The sequence below is a fragment of the Boleophthalmus pectinirostris genome, unplaced genomic scaffold, assembly GCF_026225935.1.
Source record: "Boleophthalmus pectinirostris isolate CB_2022bp ecotype Guang Dong unplaced genomic scaffold, ASM2622593v1 HiC_scaffold_14, whole genome shotgun sequence".
Lineage (NCBI taxonomy): Eukaryota > Metazoa > Chordata > Actinopteri > Gobiiformes > Gobiidae > Boleophthalmus > Boleophthalmus pectinirostris.
In genome coordinates, this window is record NW_026571047.1 from 6,512,684 (window position 1) to 6,536,431 (window position 23,748).

At 38.9% G+C, this 23,748-nt stretch overlaps 1 protein-coding gene across 1 annotated transcript in view; it reads right to left on the reverse strand.

Moving 5' to 3' along the window:
• The window catches only part of cacna1g (calcium channel, voltage-dependent, T type, alpha 1G subunit), a 634,394-nt gene that overhangs the window by 44,919 nt on the left and 565,727 nt on the right, over positions 1-23,748 (reverse strand). Inside the window, 2 exon segments of the mRNA XM_055150510.1 lie at positions 4,479-4,588; positions 11,273-11,424. Coding sequence (XP_055006485.1) covers positions 4,479-4,588; positions 11,273-11,424 — 262 coding nt within the window.

Sequence of the window (23,748 nt, forward strand, 5' to 3'; positions counted from 1 at the left end):
ACTGTTTTTATGATCAAATCAAGGTTTAAATTTGATTATGATCAAATACCTAATTATCATCATGAGAAAATAGGTTACAGACTAGAAAACAAATAAGTACACTGAAGCAATTCAAACTACCAGGAATCATGTTGTACAATAAAGTGTGTGTATTTTGTTGTGGATAATTTAACACATTCTTTTCCACATTAATTGGTAGTTTTCAGATTCGAGAATGTGATGATGCCATACTTCCAGATGGGGTGAGAGACTACGTTGTATTTTGCCATAAAAAATCAAAAATTCACAAATATTGAAGCTGATCATTTGTATTAGAGACTAGACCCAAGAACTTGCTGTATTATAACAATCTGTATTTGAACAATTTTCATTTTAGCTGCTCCAATCTTTATTAAAGCTCCTATATTACACTAAACTGACTCTTGTGACCTTTAAGTCATGTTATAATGTTACTATCTCCCCAAAAACAAACCTGGAGTTGTGTTTTGCTTCATTCACACATCTGTCTACATCTCCACCAAAGCTCAAAATGTTTTGTTCCGCCTTGACGTGAAGTGTTATTTTTCAAGGTAACAGCTACATTTTACGTTTAATTTAATAGCGATTCGGTAATTCCTGGACTGACCCACTGATGAATGCTGTTGTTGTGTCCTTGGGCAAGACACTTAACCCGCATACACTGGTGTGTGAATGGGTGAGTGGTTCCTTGTGGTAAAGCACTTTGGATGCATTGAAGGTGGAAAAGCGCTATATAAAAATGTGACTATATTTATTTAGTGCTTAGAGTTTAGAAACGCAGTGGAGCACTTCCTGTATTAAAGAGCATGCCTAAATATGGGTTAGTGTGTTAAACATGTGTGAATGAAACAAAACACAACTCCGGGTATGTTGTGATGAGGAAACAATATCAGAACGCAGATAAGAAAACAGTGTAATATGGGACCTTTGCCCTGCAGTATGCGGTGATATCATCTGAAACTCAGCAATACAAGCGTTAATAACGTTAGCCCAAATTGGCATCCTTTTTTGGTTAATTTGCAATTTAAAACTCTATAAAGCAATTATAGAATTGTATAAAATTGCAACTGTACAGAATATACAATTGTGAGTGATGGAAGTCACCCTGCTCACACTCTGTTCAGCCTACAGGAGCCTCCCACACCACCAGACTAACAGTTTCATCCAGCAGGCTGTTAGGATGCTGAACTCTCTTCTCTCTCTATCCACCAGGTGCACAGGAAGCAGGAATCTGCGTCTCCGCGAAGAACATGTGGACTTTTACATTTATTATTGGAGTGAGAAACATAATTTCAAAAATCTTCATATGTTTCCTATAAGAATTGACAATAAACTTTTTTTGCATTTGAATTTGAATAGAACCAGATTTTGTTAATACTACACTGAAGTCTTGTCTGGAGCTTCCTTTAAAGGTTCTTCATTATATATTTAAAGGTGAATTGTGTAAATTTTTGGTTGGGGGTCCGTCACCTGCTTGTTTCTATGGATATGTTATTGCTCTGCCTGGAAAGTTCCACAGTATGACTTTAAACAGCTCTACTTTACATTTATTCAATTACAGGTAGTTTTATAGCTCAGATATACCTAAAAAAAAAAAAAAAAAGACATTCTGACTGTGCGTGTGGCCAACTGCACAGATCTGACCTGTAACTTTTGGTCTGGTTTGGTCTCCATGAAGAAAGAAACATTTAAAGCCATACTGTGAAACCTTCCAGACAAAGCAAGAACATCTCCATGGACGGACCCTCCACCAGAAAATTGAAACAATGCACCTTTAAGAGTCTATTTGGCATAAGATAAGACCTTTAAACATGTGTGAATAAAACAAAACACAACTCCAGGTATGTTTGTGATGAGGAAACTTTTTGTTTTTTCACTTTCTTTTGTGTGCACAGTTCTCAGAGACGTCCGAACTGACCCAAGCGGGTGAACCGGAGAATCTGGCAGCGGTAGTGGACACAATGGAGCCTGTAGTGGTCAGCAGTTCAAACGCGTCCGAGCCTTAAGTGTTTGTGTTTGTTGATTATGCGGTTTGCGTCAGGGAGCCAGGCATTTCCGAGCGGTGAAATCATCCAGCAGGCACATTTTACGAGAGTTTAACAAGACCGCGCGAATGTAGAAGAGAAGATTTTGTTCCTAGATGAGTCAGAGGTTAAAGAACGATGCCTGTGTGTGCTCCAGCGTTACTGCGTTTAAACGCGAATGCCAGGTCATATTAAAAAGTACTGGTGTGAAGAAAGTATTACAATCACCACTGAACTCGTGTCTTAAGGTCCTATGTTACGCAAAATGGACTATTGTGAGCTTTAAGCCGTGTTATAATGTTGTTACCTCATCAAAACAGACCTGGAGTTGTGTTTTGTTTCATTCACACATGTTAAATATCCCTTTATTATTAGGCTGTCTACATCTCCAAACTCAAAATGCTCTGTTCCAGCTTCTGATGTCATCTAGTGGTAGTTTTCAAGTTAACAGCTCCTTTTTTTTTTTTTTTTTTTGACCATTCTAGGGCTGAAATGATCTAAATGTTTCTAGTGAAGGTGTTTGGAGTTTAAAAACACAATGGAGCTGTACAGGCACAAGGTGGAAGAATTTGGCCTAAATATGCAGGATCTGTGTGTTAAACAATGAATCAATGAATGAAACAAAACACAACTCCGGGTCTGTTCGTGATGAGGAAACAACATTAGAACATAGATCAGAAAATAGTGTAATATAGGCGAGTTTCAGCTGACGTCATTGTTATTAAAAGCCTGCGTTGCATGCTGGGAAATATTTTGGTCGGAGGCAAGAAACACAGTAGCGTCAAACACAGTGCGTAACTGTAATTATCGGATGCACGAATAGAAGCACGGAAGAAGAAAAATGTCTTTTTCGTATTCCGAGTGAAAAGAACCACTAACGGTGAATTAAACGGCTTTCAAACATCCGCAGAGCAAATGTAGAAGATCCTAACAAACCGTGGACTCCAACAAGTTCAACAACACATCGAGACTCTTGGAGGTTTTCATCTTTTCTGCTGTGAATGGCCCAGGAGTTTCCACCAAGTCATTGTGGATATCGCCGAAGTGAATATTTGTCCAGGTAGTTGACGATTCAGACCAAAAATTTGGTTTGTTCCACCTTTTGTCGGGGTTGAAAAGGGTGATTTGGCTCCATCGATGCTTATGACCAATTTCTGGTCAAATGGTCTTGGGTCCTCTGCCGTTAGAGTGGATAAATAACCGGGATCAATACCCTTTACGTGCTTTCTCGCTCCGTCCGTCATGTTGAATTAGTGTTTCTTGCCGCCAACCAAAATAATTCCCAGCATGCAACACACGCTTTTGTCAACAATGAAACTCGCCTATATGTCCTTTAATCTGTAGATAGAGAAGTTAGTCTCATTCTCAGTACATGGACAGAACAGGCCTCATGTGAAAGCTCAGATCCTCCAGAATTCCCTCCCTGAGCTGCAGATGCTGCACTAGCACTGACTCATGTTTGGCTGCAGGTGCTGGGGTCAAGAACTGGGCCATTGAGCGCAATGTTTTTGTAATTAAAAATAAATGAGCATTACAATTGCTGGCAGTAACAGCTGTATTTGATTTGAACACACACCTAGTGACCACACAGGCTTGTCAGGTCTCAGAAGCTCAGCAGGGCCGGGCCTGGTTAGTATCAGGTGCCACAGGGGGGCGCCAGTCACAAATACTGCCATTGTGGCCTTCATCCACATTGCCTAGTGTGAAAGTGCTGTGTGTGTGTGTGTGTGTGTGTGTGTGTGTGAGTGATGGTGGTGGTCGAAGGAGCCAATGGCGCAGACTGGCAGCCTCGCTTCCATCAGTCTGCCCCAGGACAGCTGTGGCTGCAATAGTAGCTTACCATCACTGGGTATGGAGTGAATGAATAATGTTCTGTAAAGAGTCTTTGTGACATATGTGTATGAAAAGTGCTATATAAATAAAAACTTAGTTACTTCCTGAACACAAAGCTTGTATCTGAATATACAGATACAGTTCGGTCATGTTTATCAAATTAAAATTCTTTAACTAGTATCCCAAATATTAGAGATTAGAATGCTTAGAAAATATTCCTTTTATGAATATTATTATGAATTCTATGCATGCAAGTAAAAGAAACCACTGAGGGCTCCTGTGTATTTTGAACATTCACACATCTTTTAATTCCAGTACTCATGATTTTCAAAGCATATGTTTGCATTAAATGACTATGGGTGACTTGCAAATGTGAAAATAAATAAATAAATAAATAACTCGTGTGTAAAGTGGGACATCCTGACTTTTAATCAAGCATCTATTCACCTGGGTCTGGTGTCGTTTCTTAACAATGATTTATTTATTTAATATCAACCACCATCTCCGGATATCAGTTAACAAAAGAAAAAATAATACAAGAAAAAATAATAAGAGAAAGATTCAAAGTTAAATGTGTGCTGTCTCAGTAGAGTGGGTACTGACTTGTCTTTGAAGAAGCGCCGGAACCCAAAAGCCACCAGTTTGAAGACGGATTCCAGGACGAAGATGAGCGTGAAGATGTAGTTACAGATCTTCAGGGCCTCGTCCAGCTCCTGTTTTGACAAAAAAAAAAAAAAAAAAAAAAATCAATCATTATCAGATTTCTGTACTAATCAGATAACTGAAATGTCATCTGAACAGTTCCATCTGATGTGAACAATTTCTGACAGGATTTGATCTGAAGAAATACCACAAAGATAAAAAAAATAAAGAGAAAATGTTAAATAGTGACATCCTTTTTTAAAATAACTTTACTTTGTCTTTCAAATATAACAGTTACTCTAACAGTCCGTCGATTCACTGACACGTCACCAGATGTTTTTCACAATCACATTTCTCCTGGGCATGTAACACACACCTATAATCACATCTATCTATTGGGTTTTCTAATTATTCAAATTATCTGATTTAAACTGATTATGTAACTGTACCAGAGTGTGTATACGTGCGCTCGTGTATCCAGATTATGATAAGGTTTTTCGAGAATCCTGGTTATGTGAGTGTCCATGCAGATGTAGTATCTTGATTTCAGAATCCTGGACGTGCCAGTATTTTGGTTATTGGAAACCAGGATACTCTCACTGGGTTTATCTGATATTGTCCAGGATACTGTGGCCTGTACACGCAGTATCCTGATTTCTCAGAACTGGTGCTGTACTGAGCATGTGCGAACTGTAGTAACAGATACGGGAGGAGTAGATATTTTACCAAGGTCCCTTCTTATTAAGGTCCCATCTTAAACAAAATTTACTCTTGTGAGCTTTAAGTCATGTTATAATGTTGTTACCTCATCAAAACAGATCTGGAGTTGTGTTTTGTTTCATTTACACATGTTTGAGTAACTCTTTATTATTAGTCTGTCTACATCTGCAAAGCTCAAAATGCTCCAGATACAGTAGGAGCAGTTACTTTACCAAAACAACTCAAACTTCTACCAGGGTTGTTTAAGTAATATCACTGTATACTTCTAAACAAAATAAAACACTGTACTATTTAATACAGCCACATTTTAACACCAGGCTCACTTCTGTGTCTGTCTGTGCTGCTCTTGAACTTAACTGATGCGGTCAGACGCTCTTGTATTTTTCAACTGTTAAAAACAACTTTTACTGAAGCTGTGACAGAGCTCCACAGTCTCATGTTCTTACTTAAATGTATGTCTTTTTTGTTGTTAGAAACCTGTTAAAAAGCTTTAAATTAGCAAAGTTGTGGCTGTGGCTATACCAGCTTGTCAAAGCCTGATCCTGTCAGATCTCAGAAGCTCAGCAGGGCTAGACCTGGTTAGTACTCGGATGGGAGACCGCTGGGAATGCCAGGTGCCACAGGTGGGCGCCAGTCACAAAAACTATTGTTGTGTCCTTAGGCAAGACACTTCATCTACATTGCCTAGTATGAAAGTGGTGTGTGTTAGTGATGGTGGTGGTCGAAGGGGCCGATAGCAGATTGGCAGCCCCACTTCCCTCAGTCTGCCCCAGGGCAGCTGTGGCTCCAGTAGTAGCTTACCACCACTGAGTGTGGAGTGACTGAATAATAAAGTGTAAAGCGTTTTGGGTATCTTGGAAGGCACTATATAAATGTAATGATTAATTAATTAGTTAAAAAGTTCCTACATGTTTAGCTCCTTGCCATATCTGTACCATAGTTACCATAGCAACCACTCTAAACTGGTAGTTTTCTGATTTTAAAATGTGATGATATCATACTCCCAGATGGGGAGCAGGGCCAGTTTTCCTTACTGATTACACTGGACTTTGCAATGAAATATCCAAAAGGTAAATTCACAAATGTTGAACCTTTTCAAGTATCACAGTTGTCACTAAACCCTAAAACTCACTATTAATTTTGTATTTTAACTATATTCATTTTAGCTGCCCCCCCATTTATATTAATTATTATTGGCCTATAGCTGTGATGTCACCAGAAACACATGAATTTTGAGTATCCTGGTTTTATCTGAGCGCATGTAAAGGCAAATCCAGAATACTGTCAGGGATACTGAAGCGCATGCAAACACACTCAGTGGACATATGAGGGGCAGCCTGATTGGTCTAACAGGCAGCCACACTTCAAACTCCACCCCAGCAGCTATGCGGTTCTATCAGAAACACCTAGCAGTAATCAAGGCAGTTCTGTGTGGAGTCACATAGTACTTGGAATTGCAATGGCCACTGGGGGCAGCACGCACTCAGGTTTTGTCCGTTCTTGACCATAAAGCTGCACACTCACCTAGTTTGCATAAAAAATGACTAATACTTTGACTTCTCAGTGTTTTTTGTGTAGTTCTGTGTGTGTTTTGAGTGTGGAGAGAGGGGTGGGGTGTTTTTTTGTTTTGTTTTTTCAAACTTTGGAAAAAAAAAAAAAAAGATTAGACACATAAGCCAATGCACCATATACACAGGTTTTTTTTTGTTTGTTTGTTTGTTTGTTTTTGCTGATTCAAGTGTTTCATTACACTTTAAAACATTTGACTCTGAACTGTCCATGGATTACAGAATAAAATGAGGACAGTTGCCATAGTGATTAACAATCATATCTTTTGAATGGTGAGAAAGTCCTCAAAATGTTGCCTAGAACAGGAATTAACTCATGAATGCAGTATAAGAATATTATAAAATAACTTGGGCGGTGATTGGTCGAGAGACAAAGCAAATGAGCTCTGATTGGCTGACGGCAACTGTGAGGAAATACAGCCTTGGAAGTTGATTGGATTGCAGATTTTGCCTGTTTATTTTCACTAGACAAACTTGAGTCTTCCTCCCTGAATTAGTTCTTCCAGTATTAGATCTCCCACGCAGTACTGCTTCCCCTGACCGCCCATGAAATGTCCACTGGAATCCGAGCGTTCCTTCTGGTCGGAGGGGGGCAGCGGTCTGACTTTTATAGCCGTGAGTCCGAAGGGATTTCTATAAACTGTCCCTGAAGCTCACTTATGGACTTTGCTTGGCTAATTTTCAACTAAAGTTCAAATTTAGATCCACAATTTATCATATTGTATAATGACCGATCGAGGGAGCTGGCAAATGTACTTAAATGTCCCAAATTACGCATAATTGAGTTTTGTGAGCTTCAGCCCCTGCAGTTGTGTTTTGTTTCATTCACACATGTTTGAGTAATCCTTTATTATTAGTCTATCTACATCTCCGAAGCTCAAAATGCTCTGTTCCACCTTGTGATGTCATGAAGTGATAGTTTCAAGCAGTACTTACTTTAAGTTAACAGCTACCTTTTAGCTTTTGTTCAGTAGAGGCTGACAATTCCTGGTCTGAAATGATTCACATGACTCTGTGGAGCACCTCCTGTATTACCATGTGACATCACAAGGTGGAACAGAGTGTTTTCTGTCAGAGAGAAGAACGAAATCTGCAGGGTTTGTGTGTTTAAACATGTGTGAATGAAACAAAACACAACTCCAGATCTGTTTGTGATGAGGAAACTACATTAAAACATTGATCAGAAAATAACATAATGTGGGCCCTTTAAAGGTGCACTATGTAACTTTTTTTTGGTGGAGTATGAAATGTTCCATAGTATGGCATTAAACAAAATAAATCTATCTATTCAGTTACAGGAGTTTTTATTGCTCAAATATGCCTTCAAAACCTGGGATTCTCACTGTGAGCGTTGTCATCTCTGCACAGATCTGACCTGTTACTTGGATTTATGGCGTTACCGCTTGTCTCCATGGAGATAGATACATGTACCTGACTTTTACTGTAACATGAAAAACAGAACTGGTTGATTTCGAGCAGTTTGCAGTGGTCCAAAGTTATTCTTCACTTACTTTATGCGTTCTGAGCATGCTCATTATTACTATACTTTTCACAACCAGGCCAGAGTGGACTAATTGCGACAACTAGCATGCTAACTACACAATTCCTGATTAGCGGACAATAAAACGCTTTAAAATTAGATGAAGACAGTACACGGGAGACTTATTTTGACCTCAGAGCTACTTATACAATATATGTGTGATACATAAAAGGAAAAAATATGGTACATGCCCTTTAATGCCAGACTGTAAATCGAGGGGATTTGTGCCAGGCCGTGGGTCCTTTGGTACCGAAAGCGCAACTCCCCCAGAACTAAAACAGGTCTTAAAAAGATCTGAAACAGGGCTAAAACCAGGACTAAAACAGGATTTAGTCAGGATTTAACCATGCACCACGTCTCCTCCCATAGCACCACCCCCTCTGGTCTGCAAAATACTGTCTGATATAAAACCCGTCTGTGGCACCAAAAATGTTGGAGACCACTGCTGTAGAATATTCCAGGTAAAGCGACAACATCTCCATGGACACAAGCAGATAGCAAAGCCTCCACTTTAAAAGTTACATAATGGACCTATAAACAGGACATGCAAACTACTTCTCTGAGCTTTAAGCCCTGACGTTCCATCATGAAAAACATAAATTGGGGTTGAATGAAGTAATATGACATTCAAGCCTGTTTTGTTAATCCTGTTTACGCGATCGTGCTTTAGACATATTTGAATGGTGATTTGATTTTCTGTTTTGAAAAGTGGACAGACAAGGATGATGTTGGGGTGTAGTCCTCACAATCCCCTCAACTAATTATGAAAAATAAAATTCTAATCCAAAGTCAAACTTGTAACCTCTAGAACATAATATTGCTGTCATCATAATGTTCAAAATTTGTGAATGGAGGGGACTGTTGGCAAAATTCAATAAACCATAATACCTTTTCACTGACTACCTGATATCAAATCAAAATGCTAATAGTTTTAAGTCTTTATAACAAAAATCCCCAGTCTTATCAGCATATTAAGAGGTAAATAGTACATCATTTGTGGCAAGCTAGCCAGGAGGTTTGGTGCACAGTAATAAATAAACAATGGTTCAGTTTTGATTAGGATAACATGTAAAGGAATTGTCTACATTTCAGTATTTGTCCAGTAAAACCTAGACAGGCTGGCCATCTAGTGTCTCCGCTCAATTTCATTTCTCTCCAGTGACTAGGTCAGGAATTGGAATACACTAGACGGTTTGCAAGAACCCCAAAAGCACGAGTCCGGGCACCAGCCAATCAGCGAAGAGCTATATATTCTGTGTTGGCAACGATTCCCGAGATCAAGGATTTAAAGCCGGAATAAAGAGAATGTTTTGTGAATTTTATCAAGTGGAAAGACATTATTGCCCTTCTTCTTATGAGATTTGGGAAACACTTAATATACTAGTTAGTCCCGTTAGTGGTGCATTACATACGTCACAACCAAATGGCAGCGATTGGTTAAAATAAAAAAAAGTACCCACCTATTGTCAAGCGAACAAATTCTAATCCTGCGAGGTCAGAGGTCTTCTACGAAGTGAAACTGGCTGATGAATCAGGCTAAGTAAAACCTATAAAGTGTCCTAAATTTTTTTTTTGTCTTTTGTGACATTTTGAGGCCCAAGTTTCTCCCTTGACAATACATTACGTTCCACTTCACCTTTGCTTAAAACCTTAGTATTTAAAAAATGCATTTTTAAAGAGACTTTAAAAGAGACATACAACTGTGATTTTTCCCTCACTGTAACAATGTCTTATTTTGAGCGATCCTCCTCTTGTCTTCACTTTATCGTTACTGGCAGCTTGCTCACTGAACTGTATTTTAAGCCGACCTGGGCCATAAACCTAATGTTCCAAAACCACTTTAGTGCATGCCTTTTAAAGCCAATATTGATGTTTATTTATTAGCCTGACACCTTTAAGGCAAGGTCAGACAGAGTAGCTTTAGTTACAAATCCAGTAGACAAAAGCAACACAACTGATTTTTCTCTCTTCCTTAGTGTTTAAGGTTATTCTGCCCATTATGATTAGTTGAAAAAATATATAACATATTTTAATGAACTATTTCAAAGGCTTGGTTCCACTGGTTTACATCATGGTTCGGTTCACGTGACTTAAATTGTCCAGATTATGCTATTTTGTGTGTCTATGTTAGCACTGAAAAGTTTCAGTAAAATTATTTGGGGTAATTTCAGATGTGGAATTGCCAATCTCTACTGAACTACAGGTAAATGATAGCTGTGAAAACTACCGCTTCATGACACAAGATGGAACAAAGCATTTTGAGCTTCGGAGATATAGACAGACTAAGAAAATTAAACAAAACCACAACTCTAGGTATGTGTTTGAGGAGAGAACAACGATATAACATGAGTACATTTGTGTAATATAGAACCTTTAAATGTCTTAAGTTTTAAAAAGCCTTTGCAACACTTTATATGGGGCTAAAAAGTAATTCTGAAAAAACAGTTATTGCCAGCATAGATTAAAGCGTTAACCAGGTCTAAACCAGGATTTAACCAGATTTCACAGGTTACTTGGACTACATTAGGTCTAAACCAAGACTAAACCACTTATTAACAGGGAAAGACTTCAAATATTATCTAAAAAAAACAAAACACTGCTTTCCATTGTTGGATTAATAAGTGTCTCTTCCTGTTAAAGTCAGTGAAAAACCATAGAAAAGTTTGGTAGAACCAAAATGGCACCAACTGACTCAGTATCCATGCCATATTTGCAATGACTGCTCGTTTTTACCCTTCAAAATTATTTTAATCAGTTTTATTACCCATAGGCTTTATCGGACAGGACTTAATTAAGCGTGAAAAAGGGTGAAAAGTGGAACTCTCAATGCTGAGGCTGGCATAGACCCCGGAATAAGTTTTTAATGAGCATTTTCAATATTTAGATTTAATGTTTGTGTTTTTTTGTACACTGCTTTCTTGACTGACCTTGGGCTGCTGGTAGTGCTCCATGGACATCGTGATCACGTTGAGTCCGATGACGATGGTGATGAACAGGTCCAGGTAGTGACTGGTGCACATCTTGTGGATCAGCAGGCGCGTCGGGGAGTAGTCAGAATAGTACGGCTTGCTCTGAGCTTCTGTGAAAAGTGGGAGGAGCACGGGGGGGAAAGGGGGAGGGGTCAAGGGGGAGGAGGAGGAAGGGCGGGGCGGGGGGCGGTCACAAAAGTGAGATAGGGCGAAAGGATAGCGGGATATTTGCTGGTTAGAATCGATGGCTGCTAGAGGGCGCTGTGGAGGAATTGTGGTTATTTGACAAAAAGAGGTTACAGTGAAAACGTGAACTCAAGCAACATTACACTGGCGCTCACAATGCATCAAATTCATTACATAGTTGAATTTGAAAGCACTGTTTTGACCACATGTCGACTATTCGCATAAAAGGCACGTGTAATGTTGCTTTAATACAAAACGATAAGAGCGAGATTGGGGATGCTGTTTTTGGCAAAGAAAAAGACCTGGCAGATCATTTTTTGAAGTGTATTTGTTTTATATTGAATAGGATTGAAGTAGAAATCACATTACTTGTATGCAGGTATTTGGTAGAAATACAGTTTGCCCTCCAAAAAATTGACACCATTTCGCAGGCCAATAATTTTGTCAGTTCTTGTTGAAATAACCTCAAATTTTCACAGAATGTATAGAAACAGATCAAGACTTTATATCAGTGTTTTATTTTTGTTCTGTTTTCAGGTTGAGCCATGCCGTTCAGTCCCAAAGACAAGTCTTCTAAAACGCTCGCACACATATATAATCCTTTGGCTCTGCATAAGCGGCCTTCCTCTTTAAATTTTTGGTACCAAGTCCAAATTAGTTTGTCAGTTGGTGTTTTTCCAAATGTTGCATTGAAGGCTGCACAGTGTTGGGTGAGTGTGTGCGAGCAGATTCCAAGACACAAAATGACTTCTCTTTGGGAGCAAACGTGAATTATTGGCCTGCGAAATGATGTCAAATATTCTGGGACACCCTATACATTCACAACTTTATAACGAAGTTTGGTGTTCGTACTATTATAGAACATTTTGTAGGTTAAAAAATAAGTTGGTAATTCTCAGTGGTGGACCAAAAAAGCTTTATTTATGTCTACACTATTTTGTTTTTTTTCCCGACCAAAATAATGTAACACTACGTAACTTTCTAGAGGTGGCATGTCATCTGCATGATTCCATGAAAATATATTGGTACAACCATAATTTAAAACATTCTCCATGAAGTTTGAAATGTTTTGTGGCATACTGTGGGAAATTATAACAAAAGGAATAGCATTTCCATGGAAACAAGCAGGAGGAGGCCAAATAAAAGTCAGGTTTGTGAAGATGTACTAATACTAGGACAAAATTTTACAACTAAAGCTGAATTAATCTGTGTCACTTGTATCTTAGCATCCTATAGTTGAGCCTATAGTTGAGCCTATTAAACTCTTCTTCCTCTTCTTTTTTTTTTTTTTTTTTACGTCGAATGTCCCAAACAGTGTTCCGTACCGCATGGCCTAGAAAGCCTATTAATGAACTTCAAAGCTCTTGGATCCACTTGTCTAAATGACTTCCCCTTCTCATAGATCTTCTTAGAGATAAACTAACTTCTCCACCATTGCCTGGAGTCCACTGCCCCTTTTTTCTGCAAATCACCAGCAGCCCCATTCTCTCCTTATCTTTTTTTAAACCGTAGAATCCACAAAAAGAAAAAAAAAAAAGAAAAAGAAAAGCCATACTCATCCATCACTTCGGTTCTTCACCCGTTCCTCCACCCAGTAAGGGCAGAACGGACCTGCTCGGATCTCGGAGGAGGCTACACCTTATCCTATCATCAACCACGGTCCTTTGGGTGCTGTCTCTCGCCCAATTAACCCAACAGTGCAGCTGCGCAGTGCTCGCAAGGTTCCCCCATGGGTTTAGCTTGGTGCGCTACAAGATATAGTAGGCGTATGAATCGGGTTTCCCTTTTTTTGTCACAGAAAAAGTCCGCTCGTAGATCAGAGTGGGAGACAGGCGCAGCTGAGTAAGCAAGAGGAACTTCAGTGGATAAATATAAGGAATAATATATGTTTATGGTTATATATACACCTGCAGATGTAAATAGGGGTAGTCTCTTGTAGCGAACCCGAGCAGGTGCAACATAGAGCTACTGGTGGAAACTGTTGCAAAGTAGAACATCTTGGAAGGTTTTTAGGTCATGGATTTTTCATTATTTTGATGATGAAAGGGATTGAATGTAAGATTTATAAGGATGGGAGATATCATTTCCAGTATCGTAATATCAATATCTGATATCAACTATTTTTTAGAGTGTGTGTTTTGAGCAGACTAATGAGCAGTAGCTGTAGTACTTCTAATGCCTAACCCTATTAAACAATGGCAGTATTCCAAGAAAGAAAAGCAGCGTTTGAACAGCAAGTTTGCATTTACAGTTTCACTTACGACTGGTGCCATGTAGTGCCTCCACTCGATGTCATTTCTCTCCAGCAACTAGGTCAGGAATCAAAATACACTAGACGGTTTGCAGAAACCCTGGAAATGCAAGTTCAGGCACCAGTCAATCAGCGAAGAGACATATATTCAGTGTTGTCAACGATTCCCAAGATCGAGGATTTAAAGTTGGAATGAAGAGAATGTTTGGTGAATTTTATCAAGGGGAAAGGCGTTATTGTCCTTCTTCCTACGGGATTTGGGAAATGCTTAATATACCAGTTAGCCCCGTTAGCGGCGCATTACATACGTGACTACCAAATAGCAGCGATTGGTTAAATGATAAAAAGTACCCAAGTACCGTTGAGCGAACGAATTCAAACACTGGGAGGTCACACGGTTTGTACGAAGTGAAACGAAGTAAAACCAGCGGACGAATCAGGCTAACTCAGGGTCATGGAAAATCCTGGAAAAGTCATGTAAATTGAAAATGTCATTTTCCAGGCCTGGAAAAGTCATGGAATTTTGTCAGTTCAATGAAAGTTTTGGAAAAGTCATGGAATTTTAGTATCTCTTTTACACAACTCCAGCTTTCTGTGAAGTTATCATGAGGTTATTATGATTATTTCCAAACGCCTGTGCTTTTTGTGTAAAGGAGACGACAATAAATGCACTGACAGGATTTTGAATGTTCAAAAACTATAATCCCAAACCATAAGGTCAGTGGAAAGAGTTAAGATTTCATATTTAGCCCTAAAAGTTTGATCAGTTCTACACATGTAGGTGCTGTATTAGTCATGGAAAATTCACTTTAGGTCATGAAAATATAAATTTAAATAAACAAATTTTAATGCATAGTTCATTCATCCCAGAGCTCTATATCTTTCACAAAATAATGTTTTATACTCTGTTTTTAAAGGCTTCTGCAGTGTTAGACTTGTCTTTTAAATCATCTCTCAGGTTGTTCCATATACTAACCCCTGTAACAGAAATACACTCGCTTTTTTTCTTAGTTCTTATCTTCTTTTTTTTTTTTTTTTTTTTTTGAAGATGCCTGTTCTTCTAAGGTTATACTGACACTTTCTCCGCTCAAATAACTCCTATATACAAGGAGGAAGCATAAGATTCTAGGCTTTGTACATCACTACAGTTGTACTCAGCTCAACAAGATCAAAAAAATAAAGTGCTTTTAGCTTAATAAAAAGAGGAGTCACAATGGAAACAGATGATTGCTCTGACTGCAAGTGAAAAGTTAATTAATGAGCTTTACTTCAAATTTTGTGGGATCACTACGGATTTTGAAAGTTTTGAAAATCGTCAAAAATCGGTTACTGATCACAGCAAAAAAACAAAACAAAAAAAAACAGATTAGAGGTAAACCTGTTCAAATCAAATATTACTTTTAACAATTCTCAAGTAAACCTGATTTTTCACTTCGTAATTACAGTGGTCAAGTTGTTGATGATATAATTATCTAATCAGAAAGCAGAATGAACCTCAAATGACTCTCTCATTTGGGTTGCCAGTTTCAATGCTGAAATCCAGTTGGTTTAAACCTAAAATGTCTCTCTCAGATCTGAATGGTCACTATCTAAAACCCAGAACCTGCAGCTGATCAGGGAAGGAATTCTGGAGGTTCTGAGCTTTCACATGAGGCATAGTCTGACAATATAATGAGAAAGAGGCAAACTTGGATGTGTCTCTATCTAGAGGTTAATTTACATTTTTGAGCTTTTCAACTTTTTGGTTGAAGTCTGTCACCTTCTTGTTTCTATGGATATGTCATTGCTCTGAAATGTTCCACAGTGTGACATTAAACACCTCTACCTTACATTTATTCAATTACAGGTGGTTTTATAGCTAAAAAAAAACCCCAAGAAAAACATTCATTCTGGCTGTAAGCAGGGTCGCCTCTCCACAGATCTGACCTGTAACTTGGTCTAGTTTGGTCTCCATGAAGATAGAAAGGTTTAATACCACGATACACTGTGAAACATTACAGACAAAGCAAGAACAACTCCATGAATAAAAGCATTTGACGGACCCTCCCACAGAAAAGTTAACGTATTTTTAAGGCGCACTGTCATTGAATGATCTATTTTCGAACTTTTTTTCACATATAAACCACACCGGACTTAGATAAGTCAGTCAAACTTTATTTAATGCATTCACAATAACTCTCAACTTTGTTCAATTGTAACGTGTAAAAAAAAAACTTTCTGAAAAGCTAAATTGTTAGTGTATTTACGATAATTCATAATAGTTCAAACAGTTGGGTGATTACGGTGTCCAGCACGCCTGCATCCCTCTCGTCATTGATCCGAGTCAGTGTGGTTACTGTTACCTGGCAGTTCAGTGATGATTCTGGTCTTGGTGAAAGCTCGGACCACAGTTGATACTGATCCTTAGCCCAGGCGTCCACGATCCATTGACAGGTCACTCGGCGCTGTCTCCCTGTCTTGGTGAATGTGTGTTCTCCTTCTCTCATCCACTGCTCCCACGCAGCTCGCACTTTCACTTTATAATAGTCTTGAATTTAATGTCGGCGTTGTAAGCGTGTCTCTTGACAGGTGCATTTGGTATGAAAAAGAATCACAGTATGTATTACTCCTGATGCTCCTGACTACGGGAGCCCTAACGCTGCAAGTGTGCGGCTTTGTAGTTTACTAAAGTCGTACTAAGACACCCCAATAAATTCATATATAAGGCGCTCTGGATTATAAGGCGCGCAGTCATTTTCAGATGAAATGAAAGGCTTTTAAGTGTGCCCTATAATGTAGAAAATATGGTACACAATCACCTTTAAGACCAGGCAAGTTTTTGTGTATATAGCGCAGTTGGACACACTTTGAAACACGTTACTCAAAGTGCTTTACAGAATAAGATGATCAATGTTATAACTGTTAGAAAACAAACTGGTATATCCCGTCTCCGTGGGCTGTTAATATGAAATGAAAAGTTTGTTGATCCTGTATTGGGTATTTCAGACGTCTCAAATTAACTTCACTGCAAATAAAATCTTGTTATGAACCAACTTCAAGCTAGCTGCAAATGTTTTCATAATGTTATTGCTTCCCATGTCCCACTGTCTGCGGGTTATGCCTTTCTTTTATGAAGCCTAAGGATTACGTTTCAAAACAGATTCTTAAGACTTTTTTACTGACCTAAATAGTTCTGGAGATACTTTGAAATCAGCTTTGCTCTGTGCAGTTCTGTTCAATGATCATATATTTGTGTCTAGGTCATCGCGGCGGAGAGCTAAAACTGCACCTGCTGATAATTATTGATACAGCTGGTGGGGTATGGAGTTGCAGCTTGAACCGTGGCTCGGGTTTTGACTGGGCCTGACCTCCCGGAGAGACGAGCAGGCCACGAAATGGAAGTAATAGGGCTTCTGGAGTGCGTGGTTTGGTTTTTCAAATGAACTGAGGTGGGAGGGCACAGTGAGTCAATGCAGGACACTTTCGGAGGTCGCTGGGGTTGCAAATATTTAGATTTCGCATTTTGTATTGTGAATTTAATGGGAAATCGCAGTTTAGTTTTACATTCAGTTGGCCAATTTCAGTTAATGTCAAAGGTTAAAAGGACCCAAGATTTATCATCCTGAAGAATTATGACTTATTTATCGAATTACAAATGTTTGTAAAGGTTTTAGCAAAAAAAAAAATTGTGTTATTCAGGCTCTGGTCCTTTCACATTTAGGCTACGTTCAGACTGCAGGGCTCAATGCTCAATTCAGATTTTTTTGTGAAATCCGATGTTTTTGCAAGGTCGTTCCCATTTCCAGTTAAATGCGACTTGTATGTGACTCCAGTGTGAACAGTAAATGGCCCGAAAGTGTCCCGCATGTGCACTGGAGGACACAATGATGATGCGTGCTCTGTGTTTACAGAAGTTGTCCAAACATGGAAGCGAGCATTGAGCACTAACTAACTTTTTGTTATTATAATGGTACAATTTATTGTAAATTATGCCAAATTGGACCCCAGGAAGAATAGTCTTTACCCCTGTAAAGACTAATGGGGATCCAATAAATAAATAATAAATAAATAAATAGTCTGTCCTCACCCAAAACATATCCAAAGTTGTGTTTTGTTTCAGTTGCACATTGATTCATAACATTTCTGGTGGAGGGGCGCTATATGCTAACCTGATTCATCAGCCGGTTTCACTTTGTGGAAACCGTCTGACCTTGCAGCATTAGGATTTGTTCGCTTGACGGTAGGAAGGTACTTTTTTTTATTTAACCAATCGTTGCTATTTGTTCGTGACATATGTAATGCGTCAAATCCAGAAGGAACAAGAGCAATAACGTCTTTCCCCTTCAAATTCACCAAGCATTCTCTTTGTTTCGGTTTTAAATCCTTCATCTCGGGAATCGTTGCCAACACAGAATGTCTGTCTTCGTCTACATCCATCTCGACCGCTTTGTTTACTGTTGTGCTGTACCACAAAAAGGACGCAGACAGGCGCGACGAGTTTGACGTCATGGCTTCACAGCTCTTCGCTGTTTGGTTGGTGCGCGGTCTACAACTTCCGGGGTTCTTGTAAACCGTGTAGTATATTCTGATCCTTGACCTAGTCACTGGAGAGAAATGAAATTGAGCGGAGGCACTAGGTGGTGCCAGCCTGACTACCCACATGTATGTCTCTACGGAAATGTTATTGTTTTGCCTGGATCATTCCAAAGTATAGCATTACACCATTAGTACTACACAATCAACCGTGTCAGATCTGTGGATAGGTGGCCCTGCTCACTGTAAAAATGCATGTTTTAAGGGTATTTATGAAGAAAAAACACCTGTAATTGAATAAATGAAAGATCAATCTACTGTAGAACATTCCAGGCTACTCAAAAACATCCCCATGGAGACAAGCAGACGCCCCTCTCAGAAAAAGTTGCATAGTGCACCTGTAGAATATAAATTTAGACTTCATAGGCAGCCTCACTATTTTATCCAAGCTTTTTACAGGCGAGCCATTTCTCCTTATAGCCCTGGGAGTAGACAGTGATAAAGTTGGCTTAAGGACATCTTCAGCAAGTCTGGCTGGGCCACATGCTTTCTTATGGCTTTAATTCTCTTTTAGACATGCTCCTTGGGATAAGAATTTCACATTTTCCAACATAAAATAATGTCTGAATATGGAAAATATACTTATACCTTATATAAATATACTTCTATACCTGTTTCCAATGAGGCGTTCAGGCGTTCAGAAAGACGAAATACTATGCTAATAGAACCTACCAGAGCCATGTGATTGTTGTGAACACAGTTTGACCGCAGAATGTGTCTGGGGATGGTTTATGGGCAGTCTAGGAGAAGTCTGGATTTTTACCTTTGATGCAACGGAACAAGCAAAATGCAAATGCAGCATTTTCAGTTGCTCAGAGAAGACGATTACTTTGCACTAATGGATTAAAGGTTCTATATTAGACAAAGGAATACTTGTGAGTTTTAAACTATACTAAGCTTGCTGTTTTTGCTGCTTTAAATTTATTACCATTTATATTGTTGCTCTTTGTTATTATAATATACAGTGATGTGTGAGCTACTGTGTCCAAATAATTTCCCTTGTGGATCAAAAAAGTTTGTCTGAGTCTAATGTTGTTACCTCATCAAAAACATGTCTAGAGCTCAAAATCCTCCGTTCCAACTTGTGATGTCATGTAGTGGTCTTTTTCAAGTTAACAACTACCTTTTAGGTTTACTTCAGTAAAGAATGGCAATTCCAGGTCTGAAATTATCCAAACGATTCTAGTGAAGGTGTATGGAGTTTAAAAACACAGTTGCCCCGTTTTTAATTCTGATTAAAAATTATTTAATTCCAAATGCAAATTAATTCCGCTTTAAAAAGATCATGTAAACACTTAATTCCTAATGATTATTCAGAATTAAACTTATTTGAAATTAAATTTAAATCCCATTTAAGCAGGTGGTTTATTCCGATTTTAAAGCGGAATTAATTTATTCCGTGACCAGCGTTTATTCTGCTTAAAAAATAATTCCGGTCGTTCAGCACATGCTCGTTGGATCACAGTTCTGACGCAATGATGCACTGCATATATGATGAAAAAAGATTGTATCATGTTTGTGTCTCCGAATCTCTGTTTACCGGTGCCTATGTAATTGTGAAAAGTACTGAAGGTCCCCGTTAACACCGTGAGCCCTCTTCATCCCAAGTTAACATCATGAACTCATAAAACAGCAGCATGTGGCCTAGAACTTTACACAACTCACCGCACATCAGCCCGGAGCAGGAGCTCTGAGTCCACGTAACAGCGGTAAAGACAAAGTAGAACTCACCACAGCGCGCAGCCCGTCCTTGGTCTTTTGCTGTTCTCCGAGCGGGTTGGTCAGACAGGTCCATAGGCTCCACCCTCCATGTGCTGGGTCCAGATGAGGGCGAGCAGGACCCTGCACAGGATCTATGTGGCGAAAGTGAGAATGTGCTGTGGACTACAGGTGTGGGTGAGCTGCTCCCGTCCTCTGTGCTCCAGGGCTGCGGTTGGTTCCGAGGTGGTGCAAAACATCCAGACAGAAGAGTGAATCCCGTTTGGTTCATTATATCTTGTTCTGAGCGTCCGTCCTCCGTGCTCTTAGTTCTTCCCCGGGGAAAGTGCTTCTCAGATCGAGGCACCTAACACCACTACCAGGTCCAGCTCATTGGGGCTCGACCTGAACCGGAGCTGCTCCCGCTGGTTCAGGAGTCTGGGGTCGGACTGTTCCTCTCTCCGTACAAACTGGGAAACAGCGGTATGCATCCCCACCCGTAACAACAAACCGAGATGACAAAAAAGCCGGTAGCAGCTGAAGTGTTTGTTTTCTTCTGGTCGATGTAAGTACATTCGTGTCCATGTCCAATCAGAACCCTTCCCCACCCCTAAACGTTGAGTGGAGTTACATAAATACTTTAACGTATTTTCCATGTAAACCTTAATTTGGAATTATTATTTCCATGTAAACTCGAAGGAGATTAATTTAATTCCAAATTTAGTTATTTAGAATAAAAAAATCATAATTAAACATCATCATATAAACGTGGCCAGCGTAGCACTTTTATTACCTCATGACATCACAACGTGGAACAGAGTCTTTTCAGTTTGAGAAAATAACTCAGCTTAAAATGGAGGATTTGTGAGTTAAACCTGTGTGAATGAAACAAAACACAACTCCAGGTCTGTTTTTGATGAGGATCCATTATTTCATGAAACAAAAGTGAACAAAGCAAAAATACAACTCTAGGTATGTTTTTTTTTTCACGAGGGGACACCATTATACTAAGGCTAAAACCTCAATAAAGTCAATTTTGTATAATTTGTGTTCTTTGAAGGGTTTGCCCTGTAGAGACACAGCAACAGTTTGCCCCGTTCACCTGTAATTCTGATCTTCACAAACTCTTTTATCTTCTACGGATGAGCAAACATTATTTTTTACTCCGCTCTACTTAGTATTTTGCAGGTGCACAACTCCAAAGAACATTGCCGTCTTTAATCCACCTCCTCCCAGTGCTATCCTTCATCTAAATGCGGTTCTACGTTTGTGCTCAGAGGGTTTGGGGGTTGCAAAGCCAAAGTTTTCGCCTCATTTGTAGAAGTTGCTACAAAAAAAAAAGCGCCCTCATTAATATAGATGGAGGAGAAAGGGTGAGACGGAACAAGAGATTTGGGATGAAGCAGGGCAAAGAAAAACACATTTTCCCTGCGTTTCTTCTCATCTCCAGAGACACGGAGGTATAGGAGGTGAGAGTGGAAGTTAAATTACTTGCTCTTTTAAACTCTGGGGAGACATTGAAGCACTTTTTAATGAGAGTGTGGATTTCATTTGTATGCAAGTCAGCGTCAAGTCACGTTGGTTTAGTGTATTTATATCTTTCCAGGGCTGTTGCTAGCTTTTTGGGGGCCCGGGGCGAGATGATTTTAAGAGCCCTGTAATTTGCCAAAAATAAGTAAAAGCTTCCACATTGGTTAAACAAATGATGGCTTGGTCAAAGTCATAAAAATAACAGAAACAGTTGACTTTTTTTTTTTTTGCGCCCATGTATGACTATTTCAAGAAAAAAAAAAAACAAAAAACTACAATGTATTTATTTAAGTGCTATTTGTCTGTGCTAACCAGATATTATTTTATTTTGAAGATTAATTATTATTATATTTTTTATTAAATTAGTTTTTGTGGGCACCCTAGTGTTTTCTTTTTTTCTTCTTCTTCTTTTTTTTATTATTATTATTTTTTTAATACAAACTAGATCATTATTGTTGTACAACAACATAAAATAATAAATAAATAAATATAGTTGGGGCCTTGTTCAACTTTGCACAATAAATTTATCTGAGGTTCACAATGTTTTGTACAAACTAGATCATTATTAATGTATAAAATACAATAGTAATAACAATCTTATTTAATGTGTTATTAATTTAATTTGGGGGGGCACCATAGTTGTTAGTGGGTCCCTATGCGTTTGCCTATGCCATTAAATTAAAAATATTATATAGCAATCTTATTATTTTATTAAATTAGTTTTGGGGCACCATAGTGGTAGGAGGAAACTTTGTCTTTTCCAGCAAATGCAACTTTTTTTTTTTTTTTTTTTCAACTGAAAGCACTGCAGTGATTGAAAAATTTAAATAGTTTCCTCTTGCTAATGCATTTTACTAGCCGTTTCCGTGCTTTGATGTGGCAGGTGTAGCCTCCTCTGATCCGAGCGCACTGTAAAGATAAATATTGATGATTGAAGAAAAAAAAAAAAAAAAAAAAAAAAAAAGGACACCACCTGCAAAATCCTGCAGGTCGTGACCTCATTCTGAAGCACATTTCCAGGGACACTCAGGCAGGCTTCTTTTGGGCTGTAGAATCAATCTTATCAGACACTCCCATTCATCACACTATTGATAGGCGCTTGTAGACGTAAGGGTTTCTTTGCAATCATTTTTTCACGATTGTTGTGAGTGTGCCAAAAAACATCTAGACCATGTTTTTTGAGGTACAGTACTTAATATTGAAATGTAATTAAAGCGTGTCATTTTACATTTTGCTCTTGAGTTAATTTTGAAAAGCAGCAAGTGGCATTTTAGAATCAAATATGTTTCATTTGGAGTGTCCATTTTCTTTTTTACAAGTTCAAGTTGCTTTTGTTCCCTTAAATTTCTCCATTTTTAAGTTATTTGGGAATTCATTTAAATGCATTTTTGACTCACATGGAATTTACACATATAAATTTCATAACATTATCACTTTCGCGATCCAATACCCTTTTTGAAATCTGCCTGATGTCCCACTAAGAAGAACAGAATATTAGTCACATAAAAACATCGAAATTCCCAGTCCAAAAACAACCCCCCGTAAGCTTTAGTTCCTTAATGTTTCCGCATGCGACTTACCTTTTCTGTGCATCTTTGAAACCCTACATTTGAACATTAAGGACACAACTGAAGAGGGTTGCTTTTGCACATGGCCACTCTCAAAAACATATGGCTAAAATACATTTCCGAGGCGGTCTTTGTTGGGAAATACAGAGTGACAATGGGCAACCTTGTCTTGTACCCCAATGGATACGTCACAACACAGGACTATGATACCCTGTGACCGTCAAGGTGTGCACAGGTCTAGAATTGGGTATGTAACGAACAACAGCATGGCTCCGGAACAGTCTGGATGTGTGTGTGGTGAGCTGTGAGGTGGGAAGTGTCTACAAAAGTACAAAATGCCAAATATCACAAGGGCCTGACAAAGACAATCCACAACACGAGACTGAGCGATGCAAGCGCCGATACTGTCCTCTCAGAATTACGAAGTTGCATCAGTACTGGACAGACAGCAGATGGTGGATGGGATTTGGAATGGGAATGATTATGTGGGGAGAACATAGAAATGATAAAATGAACATACAAAGGCTTGGGGGTTAAAAGTAGCAGCGGTGTTGGGTCGTATATTGGTATCTAATTTCATTTTAGTTTTTTTTTTTTTTTTCTTGATGCCCCTTCAGTTGGCAATGCAT